At 43.0% G+C, this 16433-nt stretch overlaps 1 protein-coding gene across 1 annotated transcript in view; it reads right to left on the bottom strand.

Moving 5' to 3' along the window:
• Nucleotides 1-16433, bottom strand: part of PGAP1 (post-GPI attachment to proteins inositol deacylase 1) — a 316353-nt gene that overhangs the window by 64949 nt on the left and 234971 nt on the right. Inside the window, exon 21 of the mRNA XM_072120897.1 lies at nucleotides 11557-11647. Within this exon, the coding sequence (XP_071976998.1) occupies nucleotides 11557-11647 (91 nt within the window). The remainder of the gene's footprint in view (nucleotides 1-11556; nucleotides 11648-16433) is intronic.

Here is a 16433-nt window from a genome sequence, read left to right as displayed (position 1 = left end):
TGACAAGCACCACCACTTTTGCATGTTTCTCACTGTTTGCATGCCTTTTACTTGAAATGCACATGTGATCTGCCAAGTCTCTCCCCCATCTGGTTGGATTGAATTTAATAATCCAACGGAAACGTTTGAACACAGCCATGGCTCCTCAGTAACCAAAAGATGTGTATCGCACAAAGCTACTAGGAATTCTTACTTATGATGGCGGGGGGGACTTGAGTTTTTGTGTCAGGCAGCAAAAAAGGCTACAATCGGCCCTGCATGCATGCGCATGCTAAATACCAAACACACCTACGAAACAACACAGCAACACCATCATACAAACAAACCCTCCTCTGTCTGCCCTGCAACAAAATGGAAAAATAGAAGTGTTAGCAATTACATGGCTGTGAGGGCACTTATTGATATACACCGTACAATCCATCGCTAGAGGAGGGTGGGTTCTTGATCTTTCCAGGACATAATTACCACCTTGCAGCCATAATATAGAATAAAATGAAAGAAAAGCTTATCATAATGACCATGGATGACCTCATTTAATATACTAAGGAGGATGACCTGCGTGGCCAATTAAGGAAATTCAGCGCCTCTGACCAAATAACGCTAATCCAAGGACAGGCCCATAACGCAGTGTAGAAAAGAGCCAGCAGTTGGAAAGCAGAAGCAGGAGTCATTTGGCATTACTCCCATACGGTGAAGTTTTTAATTTTGGAAAAGAAAAGCGGATGTCCAAGGAAGGTATAATAAATACCTTCGAGTGTTATATAAATCCTAATGTCCCCAGTACAGCAATATACATTTATATTCATGGTAGGGCAGGCTTGTATGTGTCTAGACAATAGTCACAATAAGTCAATAGTAATCTACACAGGTGTGGTATAAAAAACATTATTGAAAATGAAGCATAATCACAGCCATGCATTACCTAGGTGGACACTTGATCAATGCTGAACACTGGGGGCAATGATCCCCATGCGTTTCGCCTGAGTTCACAGGCTTCCTCAGGAGTAGAGAAATGGTAGTAAGACCAGGAATATATTTAGTGTGCCCAATCCTTGGAGACTCACCCAAACTAGTCACACGAGTGATCCGAGTGTGCAGTGTGCGCTCCGTGAACCGGAAGTTAGGTGATGCGTTTCACCCTTTCACTTTGCGTGTCAAGCACCGGAAGTAAGAAATTGGGGCACATTTACTTACCCGGCCCATTCGCGATCCAGCGGCGCGTTCTCTGCACAGGATTCGGGTCCGGCTGGGATTTAAGATGGTAGTTCCTCCGCCGTCCACCAGGTGGCGCTGCAGCGCCGAAAATAATCTTAACGCCCCGGAATGCACCATCCCATAGAAGGTGAAGGTGAGCGCTCCCCAAGCGACACATTTTCGGCATTTAAATGCGGCGGTTTTTCCGAATACGTCGGGTTTTCGTTCGGCCACGCCCCCCCGATTTCTGTCGCGCGCATGCCGGCCCCGATGCGCCACAATCCGATCGCGTGCGCCAAAAACCCGAAGCAATTCATGTACAAGCGGCGCAAATCGGAAATATTCGGGTAACACGTCGGGAAAACGCGAATCGGGCCCTTAGTAAATGACCCCCATTGTGTCTGACAAAAGTTCTCACTTACCTTGTCATATTGATTTTGGTCCTCTGACTCCGTTGTTCCTCATCGATTGATCACAGCTCCTTACTATCTCCAGCTTCGGCCGTCAGTTGAATGGGAAGTCCGTTCTACCTGCAAGAGGGACACAAACCCCCCCCCCTTGTTTCATCTTTGGACAATCTTCTTTCCATCCCGTTCGGCCATTGACTATTCCTCCATTCCTATAACCCTCATATATATATTATTTATCGCTCCCTCATGATCTTTCATGTACTATGCCTATTATTATCTTGTATCTTGTTAGGCACTAACTCTGCCCGGTCCTCGGACCCTCACTTTGCCTAGTCCACCACAATCATCTGCACTATTTTCACATTTATCACATCGTCACCATCCACTTTCACCTCTCAATTCCCTCCACACCATCCCTCATTCACTTCTCACTCTCCTTCACACGCCCTGCGTTCATATCATGTTCAGGCCTACAATATTGTATAATCGATATTACTAATACAGATATTACCTATGCCAGCTTCCTATGCACTGGCACTTTCAATTCTATATATTTTAAATTGCGCTAGTTATGAAGTATTGTATGAATGTGTGATATTTTTTAACCAATCGCGCCCAAGTTTTGGGGCATGCGCAGTACCTTATACCCGTCGCGTCACCGGAAGTGACGCAATTTCTTACTTCCGGTGCTTGACACGCAAAGTGAAAGGGTGAAACGCATCACCCGACGGAGCGCACGCTGCACACTCGGATCACATGTGTGACTAGTTTGGGTGAGTCTCCAAGGATTGGGCACACTATATATATTCCTGATCATTTCTCTACCCCTGAGGACTTTTGTCAGACACAATTTCTTACTTCCGGTGCTTGACACGCAAAGTGAAAGGGTGAAACGCATCACCTGACGGAGCGCACGCTGCACACTCGGATCACATGTGTGACTAGTTTGGGTGAGTCTCCAAGCATTGGGCACACTGTATATATTCCTGGTCATTTCTCTACCCCTGAGAACTTTTGTCAGACACAATTTCTTACTTCCGGTGCTTGACACGCAAAGTGAAAGGGTGAAACGCATCACCTAACTTCCGGTTCACGGAGCGCACGCTGCACACTCGGATCACACGTGTGACTAGTTTGGGTGAGTCTCCAAGGATTGGGCACACTAAATATATTCCTGGTCTTACTACCATTTCTCTACTCCTGAGGAAGCCTGTGAACTCAGGCGAAACGCATGGGGATCATTGCCCCCAGTGTTCAGCATTGATCAAGTGTCCACCTAGGTAATGCATGGCTGTGATTATGCTTCATTTTCAATAATGTTTTTTATACCACACCTGTGTAGATTACTATTGACTTATTGTGACTATTGTCTAGACACATACAAGCCTGCCCTACCATGAATGTAAATGTATATTGCTGTAATGGGGACATTAGGATTTGTAAAACACTCGTATGTGCTTTTTAAAATGTTTTTATCCTCTCTTTTGATGATTTAATAAAGCGATTGTATTTATTATACCTTCCTTGGACATCCGCTTTTCTTTTCCAAAATTAAATACTGTGACACTTTGGATGTTTATAAAATATTCATGACCCAAACCTTTGTCCATACATTGTTCATACGGTGGAGTTTCTCAGGAGTGTAATAAATGCGCTGTAAAAATTTAGATTGAATCAGGAAATCCCTTGCACTAACCACAATTCGAAGAAAGACTGTTGACTTCCCTCCAATTTGAATCAGAGAGGTAAGGATTGTCAGCTTCCAGCGCAGAGCACTGTCAAAGGGTCTACAGCCCTGCAGCTCAAAAGAGTGTGTACCTGAGCAAGAGGCTCACTGCACTTCAAAAACTGCACTGTCAGGGTTGAAGAGTCAAACTGGGCCCTGAACGCTTGTCTCAATTGGGAATAGGAATTGGTCAACAGATAGGACCTCGCCAAGGAACTTGACCCCAGCAGTATCCCACAGGAAATGTGAGAACCATGGGTTGAACCATAGGGGAGTTGGGACTACCAACTAATAATTGGGGCCTCTGCCAGCACATTGCATTTGTTCATAGAGGTAGCGGGACAGAGGACTATGATTTGAAACAATACAAGATTGGTAAGGGCTTCACAGTTACAGTTCCTGAATATTTTTCTTTATCCATTTGTCAGTTACATGACAGACGGTGGTACAACTTATATAGGATTATCTTTGCCAGACTTATCCTCAGTTGGAAGTGCAGAGTTCTCCACCTCACCCCTCTTCAAAGTAACAAAGCCGTTTCAGACACAATTTATGGAGCAGTCAGTCACACTGTACAATGCCTCTCTTAGCTGGAACTCCTTGGCCCATCCAGCTACCCCAGAAGCAGGGAAGCACCGAAAGAGTTCCAAGATTCCCAAGAACTTTTCTTGGGAAGAAACACAACTGCCAAAGTAAACAGAATAAACACGAGTTGAAGTGGCAGAGACAAAAAAGCCTAACACCTATAGTTCATCTCTTCTGCTTCAGTTGGCCCAGACTATTCAACCACTACCGCAGGCCACCTGTCTCCCCATAAAAGAGAGGATTTGACACCACCAGCACCACCTTCAACATCACCAAGCCTGTCCACACCATTGATTTAGCTCTCCATCCCCAAAATAATGGAGAGAAAGTGTAAGGACTGCCCATGTTACACACAAGCTCTTGTCCTGAAAAGGAGCATTTCCAAATTGGTGGCCTTTGAAATGCTTACATGACGGCTGTGGAGACCTGAAGATTTGATGGCACCCGCTGTCCCACAGTATGAAGTTACCAGCTGCCACTAATTTTCCCGGCAGGTAGTTCCCACCATGCACCAACAGATTTTGGAGAAAATCAGATAAGCACTGGGCAATTATATCATTCCTGACACATGAACGTGAAGTGGTGGCTGGTCGAGAGGCAGGAGGGATTTTGGCTCTCATTCTGCCTCCACCCGGGATTCTTGGACATCACTTCTTGCCTCCAGTTGCCTCTTCCTCCTACTTTGCTTTCTCGTCTCCTACTTCCTCATCCAGGCAGCATGGCATCCACAGTTTTAGCAAAGCCATGGGGAAACGACAGAGGGCTGTGCTAAAACTCCTCTGTCTGGATGAATGACCACACACTGCCCAAGAGATGTGAACTGGGATCCAGAAGCAGACAGATGAAGGGTTGTTGCTTAACCTCCAACCCGGCAAGGTGGTGGGCAAGCTGGTTAAGCCAAGTTGATGCACATCCCATTTACTGCAAATGTGTTCAACTTAGAACTTAGATCTGCAGTAGCTGCTGCTTGAAGTGCATTTGCATTTGGTTTGCACAACCACCACCTCATATGATGTGATAACTAGGTGAATTCCACTTTATATATGCTGGAAAGGGTGTGTCTGCAGCAGCAGGCAATTGTGGAATTCTAGCTCCAAATTGACCGGGTGAGTCAAAGTAGTGACAAAGCCTCCAAAACAACTGAGCCTCCATGACATTTTTCAGCACTGTACTGCTTCCAATATGCCACCAGTGTGGCTCCACCATCAGCTCTACCATCCCCATTTTTCACCTGCTTGAAAAAGCTCTTTAGGCCACTACGAAGAAGTAATGGTGACAGATGAGAAAGAAAAGGAGGAACAGGTGAGAGGTCAGTCCACACAAGGCTTGCAGTGGTCCTGGACCAGTGATCTGCTACAGTACTGGCCAGGAGCAGGAGGATGATGAGGAGTTAGGTGATATCCAGAGCAGCTCCAGCATCACTAGAGCATTGCAAGAGAGATGCAGAGGAGGAGGAGCCACCTCCCACTGTTCTGACACCCTCAATCCGTCCCTGTGAACGAGTTGTCAGACAGCTAAACTCTTTTCCTATCAATTCATTGAGCTGGACGCAGGGGGTCCTTTTCAACTTTTATTAATAGGATCAGTGTAAAACTACAAGAAAATAACAGCATTCAGTACAAGATACACAGCATATATCAGTACATCACATTCTGTAAGATACATGAATTGCATATTAACTCACCGATGAGGAAAATAACAGATAAACTAACTGTCCAAGAGAGAGACATTAGCATGTGCTGCTTCTATGGAGTAAGATGGCTGCTGCAGAGGCATGGGGCCAGGCTAGAGAAAGGCATGATGGGAAACTAAGGAAGCCTAGGTAGGAAAAGTTTAGTCTGCAGGTAAACATGAGGCAGAATAAATGAGGCTGCAATACAACAACTTATCAACAGGTGGAGCAGCTGGCGAAATTAACTAGATATGTGCCTGAGAAGGCATGACACTCCCCGTCTGGTTTCCAAGGGAAACCACATGAACATTTTAACTAGAGAGAAATAAAACAAGTCCAAAACAGGTCTAAGAAACAGATTTCTATTTTGCTTGTCCCAAAATGTCCCATGTAAAGGACCGTGGCGGACAGGCAGGTGGTCATAGTGGCTGGGAATATTGCTGTTCCTTGGCAGGTCGCAAGGTTTCTTCGTGTAGTTTGGGATCTGGTGTTGGGTGTCCTGAAGAAGGCTGAGTGTCGGCTCCACGTAACCGCTCTCGTGTTTGGACTGCTGTGCCGGAGGGTCTGTAATGGTGGCATGAGGTTTCTCAGTGGTGCTCAGAGAGGAGATGCTGGAGTTGCAATCTGACTCTTTCATACAATCTTTGAAGCCATTTTCCATCGTGTGTGTGTTTTGTCTTCTTTCCACACAACATGCACCTGAGAGAAAGTAATCTGTATTTATCATGCACATTGCTGGGGTAATGATGTCATGATCTTTGTCCTTTTGCCTCTGTTGGTAGCACAAGAAAAGCCCCAGTAAAGTCATTATGATCAGTAGGAGAATGACACCAATAGTGGCACTTGCAGAGTGTCTCTCAGAGCCATGCACAGGGCTGATCTTGGTGTAAGGGTTTAGTTTCTCCATCTTTAGGGCAGCTTGATCACAGTGGATGCTCTTGAAACCAGGGTTACAATAACAGGTTCCAGTAACATGGTCACTGGTTGCATTGTGTGGACACTCACACATCTGATGGTGGTCATATCCGAAAGTCTCTGGCAGACATTTCTGTTTGCAATGTTTACTGGTGAATCCTGTTCTTCGTGTGCACTGCTCAGTGATGTGGTCACGGTTGGCTTCATTATGGCACTGACAGACATTGGCAGAGTCCTTTTCATAAAATGAAGATGGGCACCCTTGGGTGATCACATCTCTATGACACAGGTAATTGGTGGCATGCTTGCCTTCTCTGGTATTCAGTTGTGCTGGGTTGGGGAGCTTCTCTCGGTGAACATCGCCTATGATGACCCATCCTAAGTCTAGTTTCTGAGCGTAGGGCGAGTGAGTTATGAGGACCATTTATCTGCTTCCTCACTTTGTGGACTCTGATAATGTCTCTGCCCAGCAAAAGGACCAACTTGGCTTGAAGATCCAGTGTGGGGATGAGATGTGCTATGCTTCTCAAATGAGCATGCTGTAGAGCTGCTTCTGGTGTGGGGATTTCTTCCCTACTGTTCGGGATAGAATTACACTCTATTAGTGTAGGAAGGGGTAAGGATGTCTGACCATCTATAGATTCAATATGGTAACCTGTGGCTCTTCTCCCAGTTTCTTCGCTCACTCCTGTACATGTTTTAAGAGAATAGGACGAACTAAGTCCTTTGATTTGAAAGATGTCAAAGAAAGCTGTACTTGCAAGTGACCTGTTGCTCTGGTCATCCAGGATGGCGTACAGTTTAACTGCTCTTTCTCTGTGACCTATAGGGTAAACTATGACAGGACAGATCTTTGAGCAAGATTTGTTACCTAGATCTTCTCCGCAAACTTGAGTACACAGAGGTGACACATCAGGGGGTGCACTGTCTATCCTCTCCCCGCCGTGCTCTGAAGTACTGTCTGATGGTGAGGGAATCTGTGGTGCTGGCCCTGGGTGTAGAGCCGTAATGTGTTCCTGGCTGTTGCACTCGGAGCAAGAAATACTGGTGTTGCAATCTCTGGCTAAGTGAGATGTAGATGCACAACACCTGTAGCATATGTCATTCTCCTTGAGGAACATTCTGCGGTCCTTAAGAGATTTGTTCCTAAAACTTCTACACTTTTGCAGTGAGTGAGGCTTTTTATGTAAGGGGCACTCAGTGTTTGGGTCTTTTGTTAGTGTCCCACTGGTTTCTGGTATACTATCATTCTTATATGATAAATCGTCAGGAGATACATTTGTTTTGTGTACGGTGATAGGTGTGCCTCTGGGGTTACGAATTAAAGCAGGATTACCTATACCTGGGTTGACGAGGTCTACGGTGGAAAAGTCAAAACTAGGATCATTCCTGATCTTCGCCTGCTGACGTACGAAATCTACAAAAAAGAAGAATGGTGGGAACTGCACGTTGTGTCTGTCTTTGTACTCTGAGCCCCTGTTCATCCATTTCTCCTGTAAACTGTAAGGTAGCTTCTGCACTATGAATTTGATGCCTCTAGCTGTATCTAAGGATGTGAGGCCTAGCCGGTCTCCTTCAGACTTGACAACTTGTAGTTCTGTCAAGAGGTCACTCAATTCTCTTAGCTTGTGAAAGCTTTTGTTTGATATTTTAGGAAAGTCCTCTAACCTTTTAAAGAGGGATTCCTCTATCATCTCTGAGGAGCCGTAGCACTCATTGAGCCTCTCCCATAACATGTCCAAGCCTCTGCTCGGGTAGTTGATGTTAATATCTCTGATGCGTTTTGCATGCTCTGTCGACTCGTCTCCTAGCCACTTCACCAACAGGTCCATCTCTTCGCTTGCAGAGAGGTCAAGGCCTGCTGTGGCATTCCTGAAAGAAGCTCTCCATGCTCTGTAACTTTCAGGCCGGTCATTAAATTTTGAGAGACCTTTGGTGAGCAGCTCACGGCGTGCAAAGAACTTGAGGAAAGGTGGTAGCTCTTGGTCTCTGAGAGGGTGATCTGGATGAGCATTGCTGTGGTGAGGATTAGTTGAGCAATTGTCATAGAATGCATTGCTGTCAAAGTAGTCTTTGTCAGCACCTTCTTTCTTGAAAGCAGTCACTGAGTGGTAGGGACCCATAGGTCTGGATGCAGGTTGCATGCAGGGTGATTGGTAGACAGAATTACCTTCATGCTTAGGGTGGTGTGTGAGGGTTGTTGACTGAATGACAGGATGTTGTCTTAGATGATCAGCAGAGTTTGATCTCACTCTTTGAAGTGGATGTAGGTACTGGTCTTGCTGTAGCACATATTCTGAAGTGCGCTGCGAGATATCCTGATGACCAAGTTCAGGTTCGAGTTTTATGCTGGCTCCTTCACAAGTGCCACATACTGCTGCTTCTAAAGCCTGCGCCTCGGCTTCTGCTGCTGCTGCTTCCATGTCCACAGCAAGTTTTGCAAGGTTGGCTTCTAGGTCAGCCTTTTCCTTCTTTAATTTCAATTCCATTTCAGCAAAGGCAGCTCTCACTTTGGCGGCTTCTGCCTTTGCCCTGGCGGTTGCAGCTGCGAGACTGCTCTTAGAGGTCCTTGAAGCTGCTGAGCTGACATGGGACCGTGCAGCAGATCCTCTATCTGACATTGCTGTAAGCTGCTTGACTGCTTGCTGATAGAAGACAGTATCTGTGCTTCAACCCCGTAATATAGTAGTCGTTTTACTGTTCTGACACCCTCAATCAATCCCTGTGAACGAGTTGTCAGACAGCTAAACTCTTTTCCTATCAATTCATTGAGCTGGACGCAGGGGGTCCTTTTCAACTTTTATTAATAGGATCAGTGTAAAACTACAAGAAAATAACAGCATTCAGTACAAGATACACAGCATATATCAGTACATCACATTCTGTAAGATACATGAATTGCATATTAACTCACCGACTGTTCTATGATGAGGAAAATAACAGATAAACTAACTGTCCAAGAGAGAGACATTAGCATGTGCTGCTTCTATGGAGTAAGATGGCTGCTGCAGAGGCATGGGGCCAGGCTAGAGAAAGGCATGATGGGAAACTAAGGAAGCCTAGGTAGGAAAAGTTTAGTCTGCAGGTAAACATGAGGCAGAATAAATGAGGCTGCAATACAACAACTTATCAACAGGTGGAGCAGCTGGCGAAATTAACTAGATATGTGCCTGAGAAGGCATGACACCCACCGAGGACAGCTTGTCCTTGGCTTTGCGCAGCCTGGCGGCACACATGACCATAATATGCTCCGGTGCCTGCAAAAGGAGAGCCAAGTTTCCCCGATACTCAACAGTGTTGAATAGTGGGTGGCCACCCAGCTGGATCCACACTTCAAGGATAACATAGTGTTCTTCATTCCAATAAAAATGGGAGATTTTCACAAGTATTCTAAAAATTGGCCAGTGAGAAATACATACCATATGGGAGAGCAATAAGTGAGAAAGATAAGGCGTTTAAGTAGCTAAAACAGGAACGTAGTGATGCAGTGTTATAGGAGTATAGAGAAAAAAATAAATTCTTTAACAAATAGAGTAAGATAAATATTGCCAAGGAGAGTAAAAATAATCCCAAATTATTTTTTACGTATAAAAATGTTAAGAATGTAACTTACATGGTGGAAGATTATGTGTCCATACATTTCCCTATTCAATTTCTGGGTGGGAAAATTGGAGATGTGTCCAGAGCTTGCCCTCTACGCTTTGCAGTTGCTGTCCTGCTATGTGTCTGGTGTGCTGTTAAAGTGTGTGTTCAACAGCGCTGGTGGTGTCATCAATGACAAGAAGTTCAGGCTCTCTACAGCTAATATGGACATCTTAATGTTCATTAAGATAATTTGGGCATGGATCCCATGGATCTTAGTTTTGCCAGTGTCTGAATAAGTTTGACAGTACGTATTCCTGGAACTTAAAATGCATCACCAAATCTGCATTACCAGGATTTTAAATGCAGTGAGAGGAAAGGTTTGTGTTGTTCACATTGATTCTTTTACCACAGAAAGAATAACAGGGTCTGAACTCCCAGAGTGACATCATTATTTTAATGATCTTCTCTTTAATTTTTGATGTTATTATTTTAAGCACTTTTTCTAGCCCATTGTGGGCAGACCAATTGCCCTGTTATTCCCACCATTTTCAATCCTCTAGCTCTTGCCATCCTTATTTTACAGTCATTTTTGGGTATTGACATATCGTTCCCCATTGACTTCAATATGTTTTTCAAATGGCACATCTATGATGCATAGTGAGCATTTACACTGCGCTGGGAGGCTTAGCTCTTGGTAGAAATATCCAATTTATTGGTAGACAAAAAAATAACAATTATAAAAATTGCAAGAAAAAAATAAATAAAAACTAAATATCGTATATACTCGTGTATAAGCTGAGTTTTTCAGCACAAAAAATGTGCTGAAAAACCTCACCTCGGCTTATACACGAGTCAAGTAAAAATAAAAAAACTTAGTACTCACCCTCCGGTGTCCGGATCGATGGCGCGGGTCCCGATCTTCAGCGCGCGGTACCAGGTGGCGGCGGCTCCTCTTCTCTCTTCTTTCTTCTATGGCCGGCAGATTGCGTCCATGCGATCTGCCAGCGGGCGCGCACTATGATACCGCGGTATCATAGTGCGCGCCCGCTGGCAGATCGCATGGACGTGATCTGCCGGCTACAGATGAAAGAAGAGGAGCCGCCGCCACCTGGTACCGCGCACTGAAGATCGGGACCCGCGCCATCGATCCGGACACCGGAGGGTGAGTACTAAGTTTTTTATTTTTTTATACGCTTGGCAGGGGGAAGGCTGCATACATTATGGGGGCAGGCTGCATACATTATGGGGGCAGGCTGCATACATTATGGGGGCAGGCTGCATACATTATGGGGGCAGGCTGCATACATTATGGGGGCAGGCTGCATACATTATGGGGGCAGGCTGCATACATTATGGGGGCAGGCTGTATACCACATTACATGCAGTTACATGCATAAAGTATGCACATGTCTAAAAAGAACAAATGCAGAAACATATAATTTCCATACAATAAAAAAAGAAGAATTTACCTCAAAAGAAATCTACAGATATTTACAACAGGGTCAACTTTGTACGGTTTAGCTGCTACATCCAACGAGGCATCAAATTGCAGACTACTCCCTGGAAAACAATTAAGGTTATAAACAAATTATTAGATCCTAATAGAGAGCAACAACAAGTATCTAAAGAGAACCTACCATCCAATTAACCCAGCCAAAATAAAGACTTCACTAAAAACTATGATTAAAAAGCATTGCTCTTGTCCCTAAATGGTTCATTTCCATGGCTGCAATGTTACAAATACCAGTTTGGAAACTTATATGCAATTTATATGCAACTCACTTGGGATCTTTCCTTCCCTCCTTTTTTTAATAATGTAACTGCTTACCAGTGTCAGGTAATTTTGTAAATTGTCTACTTTATCCTTTACTTTTGAGGATTGCAACAATGTGGTTATTTAATACATATTTTATCTATTGATACAGTATGAAATTATACTTTATTATCTGCTATTTGGACATCCCTCTTTCTTGTAAATATGTGTTACTAGAATGTATATCTATTTCAATGACCACTGGCTCCACCCCCTTCCTACATTATATGCAACTCACCTAATGTGAGTCATTCATTTTAAATTTTACCTGCATTGCCCTGCCTCTTTATTTCTGATTGACAGGTCTAAGTACTATGAAAATCTGTTGTATGGAACATTGAGCGAGAGCTCTGTTGCATTGTTGGGCACTTAAAGTCATGTGACCAGGATTACATCATTTAAAGTTACATTTGAAATGTCTACAGCATGTATGATCACATGAAATCATAGCATGCCTCATAGCATACCCATATTCTACTTCTCCCCATCCTCCATGGAGATATGTTGTGATTTCATGTGATAACATACACACATGGTGTAGACGTTTCAAATGCATACACTTTCCTCGATTCCACCATCCCCCCCCCATAGCTCCCCCTGCCTGTCATGACATGAGGAAGGAACACCCTTTGAAATCTTTATATGACGATATATTGCCATGTGGGCATCCTAGGAACTTGGTTCTGCAACCATCTTTTCCCTCATAATGTCCCACACACATACATAATAAACATGATAATAACAAAGTTAATCATTTTGGAATTATTTATTTGCTCCCTGTTGATCCCGGTGCCATTTAGTGACCTTTGGTACAGTAATAGACTTGGATAGAGTTATTAGGGAAAAGCATGTGGCTGAAATATAATTTATGTCATATATTTCTTTGATTTGTAAAGCAAGATGGGGGGGGGGTCCTAAATGTGATCTCAAATATACAGGGCACCACTTTTTACTGACCTCTGTAATGGATGTTGCTAGAATCCAACATCATTGGACCATTAGGTTATATGATAAGATCTGGTTTCTATGGATACTGGTCTTGTTTAGTGACAAGTAATGAAGTTTCAAGGGAGGGACACCTTCCTCTCAAACTAATTTTTCCCCATCTTTATCACCACGACAAGCACAATAAAGTTAGCTCTTATTCCCGGGAGGAATACAGGGCCCAACAACAATAGAAGAGGGGGGAGAGATTCACATCTGGAAAGTAAAGGAGAATGGTGGTGTAGATAATCTTGTTGGGGAGAATTGCATTTCTAAGCATGAAGAACATGTACAAAGGAATTTTGGACAGTTTTCCATTCAAAATGGACACATGTGCTGCCAGCATTGCTGCAAAGTTTTACGGGATAGGGGTCAGTCCTCAGACCATATGCTGCACACAGCTTCAAACAGGTCTGCGGCCTCTATCAAGAAAACAAAAAACAAAAAAAGGCAAAGCCAAGCCTGAAAACAGGTGGCACAACACAAACCGACTCAGATTATTACTGGAACAATGCAGATTCAATATGGGAACTCTAAAGAATTTTAGCCTCTTTTGCCCTGGTGTTTGCTACAACGATAAAAACCTAACAAATAGTGAAAGCATTGTATACAGTGTATAAGAGAAAGGTTGGAACTATGGAATATCTAGCAAAATATACATTGGATTAAAAGAATTAAAATAAAGGTGTCAACTATTTTTCAAAAATCTATCCAATGATATCAAACTGAGAAAATCAAAATGGGTAAAACACTCTTCAGAAATAGGGAGATCTCGAGAAAAAAATCTATCCAATAATACTAAAGTTGACCCTGTATAAGGGAAAGATAGTTTAGGTCTTAGTATGTTAGTGGGAACCTACCAACACATCTACCTTTATAGGTAGATTCCTGATGGTAGGATTACTTTAACATGCAGTAGCATTTTTATTTGAATGCATATAAATAGTGTTATTTTGAAACAATTTATTCCCCTTTCATCTTTGCATATATTTTTTTAATTAAAGGAGCTATTTCATTAAAATCAAGCATAATAAACCAGGGACACTTACACAAAGATCCAGACACTGTGACTGTGGTAATCTGTGGTAGCTTACACCATGCAAGGAGCACTTCTCCCCTCCCACTGTGTGCTGAAACTTCCTCTGCTGCTGTGAGATTATAGCAGGCAGAGAGAGGGGCAAATGCTGTGGAATTCAGCTGCTCTGTAGTGCCATCCAGGGGCGTATTTAGTGTTGATGCTCCCCTAAGCACTCTGAGTGCTTAACCCCTTAACGCTGAAGCCACTTTTCACCTTCCTGACACGGCCCATTTTTTCAAATCTGCCCTGTGTCACTATAAGTGGTTATAACTTTGGAACGCTTTAACATATCCAAGTGATTTTGAAATAGTTTTCTCGTGACACATTGTACTTCATGTTAGTTACAAAATTTTGGTGGTATGTTTTGCATTTATTTATGAGAAAATCAGATATTTGGTGAAAATTTGGAAAAATTCTCATTTTTTGAAATTCAAAATGTTCTACTTTTTCCACACATGAGTCATAACACCAGAAAATGTAATAACTAACATTCACCAAATGTCTACTTTATGCCTCCATGGTTTTTTAATACATACTATCATTTTTGTAAGCTGTTATGGGGCTTTGAACGTTAAGTGCAATTTTTCACATTTTCATAAAAAAAGCAAAATCCTGCTATTGAGGGACCCTCTCAGGTTGGAAGTCACTTTGAGAGGCCTAAATAAAAGTAAAACCCCATAAATTACCCCATTATAGAAACTACACCCCTCAATGTACGTAAAACAACTTTTATGAAGTTTGTTAACCCTTTAATTGGTTTACAGGGGTTAAAACAAAATCGGATGCAATTTTGAAATTTATTTTTTTACTAAATTAATATGTTTTTCATAAAATGTACAAATTCTCATTGGATAAAATACCAAAATGCTCCACAAAATTTGATACCCAATCCCTCCCGTGTATAACCATACCCCATATGTGGTGGTAACCTGCTCTATGGGCACACGCCAGGGCATGGAGGGGAGCTGCGCCATTCAGAGCAGATTATGCACTGTCACTTTATAATGGCTATACAATCTTTATTTTTTTGGCAATTTGGACATATAAGGGCTTATTTTTTGCGACATGAGATGCACTTTACAAATACTTCATTTTAGTGGGCCTGTAGCTTTTTGATGAGATTTTATTAACTCTTTAATGTATGGAGAAAAAGAAAATTGTCAATTTTGTTTTTTTTTTGTATATTTTGGGGGTCGTACACCATACACTAAAAATACTATAATATTTTTATTCTCTAGATCACTACGATTACGGTGATACCTCATTTGTATAGTTTTTTTTATATATTTTACAGGAAAAAATAAAATAAAGAAAATCTCATTTGTTTTTGCATCGCCATCTTTTCAGAGATATAACTAATATTTTTTGGTTGACAGTGCTAGTTTAGAGCTTATTTTTTACGTGTTGAGTTGTTCTTTTCAGTGGTACCAGTGGTGCACATAACTTTTTTTTGATCACTTTTTGGAACATTTTTGTGAAGGGATTTTATGAAAATTTACATTTTTGGCGGGTTTTTTGCATTTAGTTTTTACGGCGTTCACCGTACGGGTCCAATAATGTTTTTGACTTATTGTACAGATTGTTACGGACGCGGCAATACCAAATATGTGGGGAATTTTGGTGATTTTCAGTTTTTTTCACTTTATTAGATGTATATATGGAATGTTTCTGTTTAGGGGACTTTAACTTTATTTAATGAATTCTTTTTATTCAAAAGTGTGTTGAATTAGTGTTTTTTACTTTTTTTCTTTACTTTTACAGGTTAGCTTGAACAAGTGATCCACTGATCACTTGTTCAAGCTATTCTTCACCTAATACAGTGTAATACAGTTGTATTACACTGTATTATGTGACACACTGAGCATGCTGCGCATGCTCAGTGTGTCACAGCCGGGTCCTGCCAGAAGGCACGGACCCGGCTACCGGAAGAAGAATCGCGCAGCCCCGGGCACCGGCAGCCCCGGGCACCGGCAGTCCCGGGGCTGCGATCAGAGCAGCGGGCCCCCCCGGTAAGCGCCACGGGGGGTCCGATTCAAGCTAGATGCCCCTGACACGCCGCGGTCAGCGCGACCGCGGCGTGTTAGGGGTTAACACCCGCGATCGGAGTGTTAGAGGCAGTATATAGCCGACACCCGCAGCTCCGTTCAGGAGCCGGCGCCAGAAGCTTGACGTACTATTACTGCATTTTGCGGGAACGCACCTCCCGCCATGCAGTAATAGTATGTCAAATGTCGGGAAGGGGTTAATAGGGTATTCTCGTCTCGGCATTCACATTCAGTTTCATTAATCTTCCATATATAAACATTTCTTCAATTGGATGTTATTAAAAAAAAAGGTTTGTGTGTGAAGATAATTTCCCATAAACATAGCCATGTTGTCCCTTAGAAACGAGATGGCTTCCTCGGTTACGACCCGGTCAAATTTAGGCAGCAGTGGCCAGACATGTACTATTGAGTCCTGCCTGAGCACCT

This window comes from Engystomops pustulosus, chromosome 8, assembly GCF_040894005.1.
Source record: "Engystomops pustulosus chromosome 8, aEngPut4.maternal, whole genome shotgun sequence".
Taxonomy (NCBI): Eukaryota; Metazoa; Chordata; class Amphibia; order Anura; family Leptodactylidae; genus Engystomops; species Engystomops pustulosus.
Note: the sequence above shows the minus strand (reverse complement) of the source record. Positions and strands in the feature narration are given on the sequence as shown.